The sequence below is a fragment of the Nicotiana sylvestris genome, chromosome 8 (genome assembly GCF_000393655.2).
Source record: "Nicotiana sylvestris chromosome 8, ASM39365v2, whole genome shotgun sequence".
Taxonomy (NCBI): domain Eukaryota; kingdom Viridiplantae; phylum Streptophyta; class Magnoliopsida; order Solanales; family Solanaceae; genus Nicotiana; species Nicotiana sylvestris.
In genome coordinates this window covers 784,204-794,806 of record NC_091064.1, presented here as the reverse complement: position 1 = coordinate 794,806, position 10,603 = coordinate 784,204, and the positions used below count along the sequence as shown (strand labels likewise).

General features: G+C 31.5%; 1 protein-coding gene across 2 annotated transcripts; it reads left to right on the top strand.

Moving 5' to 3' along the window:
* Positions 1-4,929: 4,929 nt before the first annotated feature.
* On the top strand, positions 4,930-10,276 carry LOC104239739 (14-3-3 protein 9-like). Of its 2 annotated transcripts, none has more exons than XM_009794459.2 (7): positions 4,930-5,108; positions 6,772-7,078; positions 7,184-7,271; positions 8,526-8,635; positions 8,728-8,876; positions 9,750-9,802; positions 9,923-10,276. In XM_009794459.2, exons 1-7 carry the CDS (start codon positions 5,036-5,038, stop codon positions 9,923-9,925), a joined length of 783 nt encoding a protein of 260 aa, XP_009792761.1. In that variant the 5' UTR covers positions 4,930-5,035; the 3' UTR covers positions 9,926-10,276. The 2 variants fall into 2 exon arrangements, with proteins under 2 accessions (XP_009792761.1, XP_009792760.1); XM_009794458.2 differs by having other exon boundaries at positions 9,747-9,802.
* The last annotated feature ends 327 nt before the right edge of the window (positions 10,277-10,603 follow it).

The window sequence follows — 10,603 nt, the reverse complement described above, 5'->3', positions numbered from 1 at the left end:
AGAAGAAGATTTTTAAAACTTGTGGTCTTAAAAGCTTATGAGGTAAAAGGTTTGTGGGACCATGACATTTGTGTGACTATAAAAGTTTTTCATTAAGAGTAAATGGGTAAAATGAAGAGTTTAAAGTTGAATTATTTCCAAATTTAGAAATGTATCATTTGTTTTGGAACAGACTAAAAAAGAAAGTACCTTATCTAATATGAAATGGAGGGTACTATTTTTTAATTACTTTGAAAAACAGACTATTTTTCAATTATCATTCGAAAACTCATCAACCCATACTATTTTGACTATATTAGATCACTTTGACATTTTGTGCAACATTGAGTTATTGGATCTCTATACAAATAACTATTTTAATTTACTGTTTATTTTTTCTAGTCGGTATATATAGATTATACTCTGGTTATAAATATATATACATGGATTATACATATATTACATATTCACCAATTATTTTTAGCTTAACCGGTTGGGTAGACGACTATTTAAGTTAATTCTTCATGAGGGATTTGTTATCCCACACTTATTTCAAACTAAACCTATTAGGAAAAAGGATTTTTATATTCATATACACTATTTGAAACTTTATTATAAAAAATGTCCATATTTAGTTAATTAGCGACATAAATAAATTTTTATTTACAAAATATATATATTCCACCTTAAAAGGTATATAATCCATTATTAGTGCCTCAATATACGGTAATCAATTAAACTCGTGTAACCGAATCCTTGGTATTTCTCACGTTCAGAGGAAAGAAATAAGGGATAGGTAAGGATATTGGCTTTTACGCTCCCCAAAACCAGGGGCTTTGAGTGCAGCAATTTTCAGTGCTCCTCTAAGTTTGTTCACAACCAGAGTGGCTAGAAGTCTTCAGCGATTATTAACAGATCCACCCCTGATTGTTTTTTCCAAAACATTAACTAAGTCCCTTGCATTCTTGTCTACCAGAAACAGCTGGAAATTTAAAAAAAATATCTATCCATAACCCATTCTTTAGCACAACCAGGAAATAGTATTCAAAGATAACATGCAAAAAGAAATGTCATGGCAAATCATAATAAAAATAAATTTCATACAATTAATTATATATTATACAACTTATCTACAATTTATCTAAAACTTTCATATATTATTTCTACCCAGTTATATACAAGTACAATACCATACCACTTAAATATATTTTTATACAAAATTTATACAGTATGTCTTTTGTATATTTTGTATCTGATTTATACATAGTAAAAATAAATTTCATACAACTAATTATATATTATACAACTTATCTACCACTTATCTATAACTTTCCTACATTATTTTCATCCAGTTATATACAACTACAATATCATACAACTTAAATACAATTTTTATATAAATTTATACAACATTCATACAATATTTAAATAAAAAAATATATATAAACAACAGAATATATTTTTCTATAATTTTCCTACAACTTTACTACAATTTTGTAAGTATAATGTATGTCATGTCTTCGAGTTTCAATATGAATTTCAGCAAAATCAAGTATAACCTTCACCAAAACACCTTCGAAATTGAGATATAAACTCCAAACAATATTTTTAGTTGTTTGCAACAACACCCCCTCTAAAAAAAATAATGGTTTTTGAAAACTCAAATTCGAATTCAAAACTTTTTAATAACTGTCAATGGTGGAATTGCTGCTCGTTTTTCCTTTGCTCTACATTACTAGAATTAGGGATTGAGAGATACAAAGAGACGTAGAGAGGGGGGGGGAGATGGGGAGAGAGCACATGAGGGAGAGAGAATAAGGATGAGAACTAATTGATTCATAATATAAAGGGATACTTATTTAATTCTTAAAGTGTATATAATTGATAAATTTGTATATAAAATGTAATTAAATTGAAACTTGAGTAGGAAGAGAAATAAAGTTTCAAATAACATATAGGAATGTAAAAATTCCTTAAGGAAAACGATTCACGGGCGTTTGTTGGTTTGGGCTAGCGAGGGTCCAATTCTAAAGTATAACCTAGCCCAATACTGCTAATATCCTTGGCCCAATTCTAAAGTGTAGCAGACTATCTATATCTATTTAATTTATACTATATTAAAAGCACGAAGGCCATTAGCGAAATGTCGTTCGCCTTTTTTATCTCTTAAAACACGTAATACAGTAATTTGAGTATTTCATTAATTTTGGATACTAATTATTTAATTAATTTTCCTACAATTTAGGAATAGTCATTTATTGTTAATAAACTTTTTGCCTAAACGTTCACTACACGCTGGGAAAGAATGCTTTCTAATTCCATTTATACTTTGGAGTACTAAATTTCTCCATTCTCCTTCTTAGATTTAGGAGACTTCCTTTTTTAGCTAATTAAATTTGCCTAAACTAGGAAAGTTTGTCGTTCAACTCCATTTATATTTTGGATTATTAAAATTTCCCTTTTATCATTTTAAGTTTAGGAGATTTTTTTGTAATTAAGATTTTGCCTAATTTTTACTAGACAAAATAATCATTTAATATTTTTTTTAATATTTAAAATTTTGAGATCAACTAAAATTTTAGTTGTTAATTTTTTTTCTTATCTGTGTCAACACTATAGACTTTTTGATAGGAGAATTAAATTTGAATTGGAAGAGTATTTATTATATATTCCTAATAAAATTGAAAATTATTTTGAGCATATTGTAATTATTCTCGGACGATTTGTTATGTCTATTTAATTTATTTTTTGGTAATTATAATATTTTATTACGAAGTAAACATTTTGTACAAGAAATAAAAATAAAATTGACTGAGAGCTGGACATTCCCCCAATCCCAGGTAAAATAAAACTCTTACAATTCCGAAAACAACTAGACAACAACAAAAAATCACAAAGAATTTTTTATCACAACTCAAAGTTCCTATGTAATAAGCTAAGCAATATTCATCTTATATATAACCGTAATGTGCTAATAAATAGCAAACTCCTTATATAACATATTTTGACAATTGTAACATAAAAGTTAAGTAAGGAATTTATACTTATTGTCTTTGCCAAATTTCTTGTGAAAAATAACTTTAATTGTATAATTAGAAATTTAAAAATACATGTGCTTTATTAAATAGTTAGAGTTATTATCTCATATGCAAATAGTAAATGTGTAGTTATTTTATCCAAGTCACCCAAAAATCTCTTCTCAACATTTTTATTTTTTTAAATCCAAATATTAAATTCACAATAGAAATGAAAAACTAAATACTCAGTTTCTTATTTAAACAAATTATTTTGTTTTCTTATAGAATTATTTTATAGATTATAAACCATTAAATAATTTTTAATCAAACCAGACTTAGAACTGGCTATAGACACATATGGAACCTAAACATCAATTGAACACTGATGAAAGAATAAATTTTACATCTGGATGCATGCTTATAAGTTTGGACAGATAAAAGGCTCACTCCAAAATGAAAAATAAAAATAAAAATTAATCAAAATGTACTTTCTGGATTCTACTTTTACGATAGTGATTTATATTAATTAAGTTGAATATTTAGTTGAGTATATTGATAGAGATGATTAAGAACATCCACATAGTTTCTTCTTTTATTGAGTTATCTAAATGTGATCAACAACCATTAATTTTAAGAACTTACACTTGTTTGTTTAACTTTTAAGTAATACATGACTCAAACATAATATAATAACTATGATCTTTTAAAATCTTATATTCATAGAGATTGGGTACACGCGCAACACGCGTACCAGAAGACCAGTAATATTTAAAAGAGAAAAAGCTACTGGACAATATCAGTTAGTATTGAATTTGTTAACTGACGAAAAACTTGATTTTGAAGAAATATTGGAAAAATGGTATTGTGTAGCTGTTTTTAAAATAATAGCTGAGAAAATAAATATTTTGTATACATCTATATTTTGTATGTTACAAACAAAATTTATACAATTTTTATAGATTCTTTCGGCTACCGAATCTAAATAGTTTCTTGCACGGGCTAAAAATAAACCCCCCTAAAAATATTCAAATTAATTATGAAAAATATGATGTGCTCCCATCTGGTTAACTCTTCAAGGGGCGTAAGAATGTTGATCATTTATGTGAAAAGAAGAATTAACCATACTTCTAGCATACTTTTTGCTAGTTATAAGCTTGAAATTATTGAACTTTCTTTAGCTCTATACTCTAATAAAAACGATATTTTATTTTATACAAACAATGTGTCACATTTCATGACTGAGGAAGCTATCATTATCAAGTCCTAATTAAACAACTCTACTAAAAACTGATAATATTTGATGTGCTGCTCCTGGCGCAAAATATTAATAGCTTAAAAGTAACAACAAATTCGAAATTCTGTTATTCAATGATCATGTTGAAGTTCTATCCCTTTTCATAATCTTGAATTTACTCCAATTTTGTTGACATATGGTGTCGAATCAGAAAATTTTAGTGGGTTAAATTCATGCATGGATCAATCCGCAAGTCATATTATCTCTTTTCTCGACCCAAGTTATTAGCAAAGAGTCAAATTTGCTCCTGAATTATGTAAATTTATCTAATTTTTCCTTCGGTTAGTAGTGAAGGCCATCTATATTCTAGCCGTTATTAAATCGACTCTAAAATATTATATTATTCACTAATAGACTACACTTTAAGACTAATGTCTCTAATTAGCATAATATTTCACCATGTGTCCCCAATTTAACGTTAATTTGGGAGTGAGAAATAGATGAATAATAGATAAAGTTTTCATTAAATATTCTTTTGTCTTTCAAAAATTTTCATTAAATTTTCAAGGGGGATAATATTACCTAAAGAAACTTTGTTGGGGGTTATCTATCAAAAGCGAAGAGCTCAAGGGGAAGTATTGCAATTACCCCTTTTTCTAAGCCCTTTGTTTAACATTTCCACTCACTTTCTCTTCTCTTATTCAAAAAATCGTGGTAGAGTAAACAAAATCGTCAGAGCCAGAGAACCAAAAAGAAAGGGGAAAGTGAAAAGAGAAGAATCTCCTTTGGCTCACAGAAATTGGACATGGCTTCCTCAAAAGAACGCGAGAACTGCGTCTACATCGCCAAACTCGCCGAGCAAGCTGAACGATACGACGGTTAGGGTTTTGATCTCAATTAATTATTTTTTTCTTTGATTTATATGTTTAATTAGAATGTTTTTATATCTGATTGCTAAGACAACCTTCAAAATCGAATATCAAACTTCATCTCTTCTAAATTTATACTCTATCTGTCCCAATTTATGTGATGCTATTCTGTATCTGTTTATTCGACAACCTTTAAAATCGAAAATGAAACTTCACTTCTTCAGAATTAGTATTTGTTTTTGCCTAATTATGTATTTAATGTTTTTGAGCTTCATATCTGCTTAATTACACTAATTTTTTATCTGGTTATTCATATAAACTTCAAAATCGGAAATCAAATTTCAGTTCTTCAAAATTCTAAATTTTGGCTGAGCTTATACTATTTGTGATTTTAATTTGTCAATGAATTGTTTTGGACCTCTGCAGTTTAATTTTAGCAGTATTCGTGTCAATAGTTATTTAAGAAAAGACAATAGTTATTCGTGTCAGTAGTTTTGATCTCAATTAATTATTTTTTTCCTTTAATGTATGTTCAATTTTAGACTAATTTTATATCTGATTACTAAGACAACCTTCAAAATCGAATATCAAACTTAATTTCTTCAAAATTTACACTCTCTCCGTCCCAATTTATGTGCTGTTATTTCCTTCTTTACTTCTAATTTAGTGTTGGTTTTTGTCTAATTATATATCTCAATTAATGTGTTTGAGCTTTATATCTGTTTAATTACACTAATTGTGTATCTGGTTATTCATATAACCTTCAAAATCAGAGATCAAATTTAAGTTCTTCAAAATCCTAAATTTTGGCTGACCTTATACAGTTTGTGATTTTCAATTTGGTGATGAATTGTTTTTTGACCTCTGCAGATTAAACTAGATTATTTTAGCAGTATTCATGTCAATAATTATTTAAGAAAAGACAATACACTATACATAGAAATTTCTGGAGGAAATATTTTGATTGGAATATTACCCATTTTTATCTTAGACAAAAAGGAGGCAAAGAGGCATGCTTTAAGAATTTAAAGATCGTACGATGATAACCAAATACTAAAGTTGGTACTACTAATATTGATACTCCAACAACAACTATGCTTCACCCGTAAACAAGTTGGAAATTGGAATTGGCCATATTGGAATCCTCACTAACCATGTTTCCCATTTAAATTCATCTCAGGCCAACATTTTACAAAATAAAAATAAAAATGAAAAGTACTAGAAGTTTTCTATATTTCCTACTGATGTATTACTAATATTGATAATTGAAAAAAATGCATTTTTTTTCTCATGATTCATCAAATCCAGAAAGCTATAAAAAGATTTCGAAAAAAAGTCTTTCTTGATTGGATAAAAATGGATGAAAAAAATATTTACTCGTCCATTACTGGATCTGACATTTTGGTTCTTCCTAGAACTTTTACTGCTTTATAATGCATGTGAAATAAACCTGTGGATTATACCAAGAGGTTACTTATATTAAATTTGAATAATTCGCGGCGTTGTTTAATTCTGTTTTCCTCCTTCCTTCTTCTCCTCGGCAATTAAAATGGAATTAGGTTCCTCTTTATTGTTAAGAAAAAGGGCAGCTGTTGCACTAAGCTCCTGCTATGCGTGTCCTCTTTATTGTTAAAAAATGGATAGAGTTTTATATCTTTACACCATTCTACAGAGATGGTTGATGCAATGAAAAAGGTTGCAAATATGGATGTTGAATTGACTGTGGAGGAGAGGAATTTGCTTTCTGTTGGATATAAGAATGTTGTTGGTTCGAGGAGAGCATCATGGAGGATCTTATCCTCTATTGAGCAGAAGGAAGAGTCAAGAGGAAACGAGCTGAGTGCTAAACGGATCAAGGAGTACCGGCATAAGGTTGAGAAGGAGCTAACTGACATTTGCAGTGATATCATGACTGTTATCGATGAGCATCTAATTCCCTCATGTCCTGCTGGTGAATCATCTGTGTTTTACTACAAGATGTGAGGGCTTTTGCATTAATCAGTTTGAGTGGAAAATATTGTATTTGGTGACATGGGAAGTCCTAAACTTCAGTGTTTGTTCATTTGGTTTATCTTTGCATACAGGAAAGGGGATTATTATCGCTATCTTGCAGAGTTCAAAACTGGTACCGATAAGAAAGAGGTGTCTGATCTTTCATTGAAGGCGTATCAGGTAATAATTGCTTGCACTTAGCTTCTCAAATATGTTGGTACATATAAGAGACCTGTGTTCTCCCCTTTTGCTTTGGGCTAATTGCTTTTTATGCAAGAACCGATCACATCTCCTGCTTGCTTGTCCATATTGGAAGACTTAAATTCAGGCTTTTGACCTTTAAAGTAGCTTGCTATTTTCTTTAAAACTGCATTAAATGGATCACTCATATATAGAGCTGTATCCTCTGACTGGAGATTGAGTTCTTTAATGCAAGAGAGACTGTGGACTCTTTTGAGCGGCAAACTTCACGGATGTCAAAGTTGGATGGGTGTTATTGGTAGAAGTACCTTTAGTTGGATTGTACTACACATGATAAATATCCTTTTGTTTGTTCTTCCTGGATGCAATGAGGGTTTAGGAGGATCCTGGACGAGGGGGTTATTTTTTTAGAAATATTTAAAATTTGTTTTTGGCCTTACTGTTATTCAGTGGAATACCTTTCACTTTTACTTGATCTGAACATTGTTTGATTTACTTGTTAGTTTAGTTGTTTTTACTCACTTTTCACTAAAAGCATATATGTGTAGACGGTTGAGGGGAGAGGAGGTTGTTTTTGTTGGTTGAATTAAAACTTGATTTGCACACAGAGAGTTTGCTTCAACGAATTAGTTTATGACATAGAGCTAATTATTGTTCTTGTGGTTTAGCTATGGTGAAATCCTTTAGTGATTGGTTGTTTCCTGCTGTGCAATGATAAGTTTTAACTTCGAGTTATTTGGTAATGATAACAGTGCTAGCGGAGAAGCTAACAGATATACAATCCAATACCATTGATGAGAATCTAGAATGTGACATATTGGTTACAGCCTACAACTTTGGGCATTAACCGTTGCCACATGAGCAAATGCTCCTTTATATATTCTTGTTTCTTTTGACTTCACGATGCAGCACACAGCATAAAAGTGATACCCCCTTCCTGTTTTGTAATCTTTAATCTCTTTCACGGACAAGTACATTTTGTATCCCATGTTTTGGTACTTGGGTGTTGCAAAGCAAACATCTTTTGCATAAAAGTATGATGTCATTGTAGGAGTCTACTTAATGTTGTTATTTCAAGTTCTTAACATTACAAACATGATGCGTAGCCTCTTTTCTCATCCTTTTCTACCTTTTCATCTCTCCATGTTTGATTATAGTTGGTTATGATTACATAACACGTGAATCTATGTTTATCTAGTTCTACTTATTATTCCTACTAAATCTCGTGTGCAGTCAGCTACAACAACTGCTGAGGCTGAATTACCACCTACACATCCCATTAGGTTGGGTTTGGCTTTGAATTTCTCTGTTTTCTACTATGAGATCCTGAACTCTCCTGAGAGGTCTGTCTTTCGTCTTTCTGAATTATCACTTTCTTGAAGTCTATTCGCAATCTATATGTAATCTCAGCTGATTAATAATCTGTTTTCTCCAGGGCATGCCACCTTGCAAAGCAGGCTTTTGATGAAGCAATATCAGAGTTGGATAGCCTGAATGAGGATTCCTACAAAGATAGCACCTTGATTATGCAGCTTCTTAGGGACAATCTCACCTTGTGGACTTCTGATATTCCAGAGGATTCAGGTATACGTCAAGTCATATTCTCAATTTGCCTTGATATTTTTGTATAGTCTACAACTTGTGGGTGCGGATTCAGTTGGCTTGTTATGATTGCTAGCATAATGCACTCTTCTCTCTTTTATTTTTAATTTTCTGTTTAAGGCTGAAACTACTTTCATTGGGTTTTGTTTGAACTTTCTGACAGCCCTTTCTGGTATATTTGCCATAGTTGTTGAATATTATGGACAGTAACTTGTCAATCAAAGATATCAGATATCGTCAGGAATACCAATTCATTTTCAACATGACATTTCAGAATTTTGGAGTGCTGTTGTTTATTTTCGGGGAAAAAGGAATCCAACCAGTCTAAAAAGTTTGAGGATTTTTTTTGAGATGAAAGTTTGAGGATTTTCTTTTTCATGCTACATCCAATGATTTGTCGGACATAGGATAATCTAGTGGGAAAGGGATTGTACAAATGTTTCATACTTTTGTTATCTTTTGATCGAGGATGGGATGAGATACTTCTCTTTCTCAAAAAAAAAAAAGTGAGATTGGGATTACTGCAACTAGTAGGTTAAGACTTTCAATGTTCTAGGATTCGCCAATTGTATTCTTTGCAAGGCTTCAGCTTAAATGTCACAGATGTTCCTGCTTGTATTGAGGTGGTGAGTTGTCATCTTTTTGTTTTAACATTCTTCAACCGAAATGACTTTGAAGAGGGATTATAATCACAGCGCAACCGATATTTTGATGCTGATAAGGCCATAACAAATAGGTTCTCTATGACAGTATAGAAACTCGGTTAGAAGAATACAATGCCTTTTCTAACATTTAGAAGATATTGGCTTTCTAATTATTCTTGTTGTATTTTCTGTTTTCCCTTCTCAACAGAAGATGCCCAAAAGGGAGATGCAGCCACAAGCAAAGCAGGAGGCGAGGGTGCCGAGGTGGGTTTCTTCGTACATCTTTCTGGTCCTTCATTCAAATAAATATTTGTTTTTCACCACTCTTTGAGTAGTTGACTTTCCGACCCATTCCGAACCATATCTTTTCTTATACTTTTGCAGTGACGGGACAACATATTAGAGCCTACTATGTTATTTAAGGGAGGAGGATGATCACCCAGGGGATGCTTGTTCATTAGGGTCCTTATAAATACTTATTTTATGGGCGTGTCTTGTTATAGTTTGTTTACATATCAGTTTGAAGTCTTTATGTGGTCAGATTTTGCATCCCAGTGCTATTTCCTCCCCTAATCGTGAGGTGTTCAGTCTTTTAGTTGATTGGTTTGGTCTATAGGTGGTTTTATTTTTCAGATGACTGCCGCAGCCAAATGGAGGATTCGGTGTTTGTTTGTCCTCTCAACCTTCGTTATCTAAATTTCACCAAATTTTTAATATATATCTTGCCTTTTTAGTTTAGTTGGTGCATAGGCTATTGACTTCTTCTCAAATGTCGTAGAATGAAGGTTGCTGGCGTTTCTATGGGTCTCTATTTGCCACTGCGGCAGCTTCTATTCAATTCGAAATCTCTGAATTGAGTTGACAGGACATTAGCCAAAATATTTCACGTCAACAAGTTGGTGAATTGTTGAATGTTGATTTGGTCATTTGGTGTAAGCTCCTTGCTTGTGTTAAACCACCTGGGGTCCCGTTGGCCCTCCCTTCCTACTTCATTAACAAAAGGAATAACGATGGAAGACGAGTTCCAAGTTTTTAAAATGCAAACGAGGACAAGTTGTTTGAGAT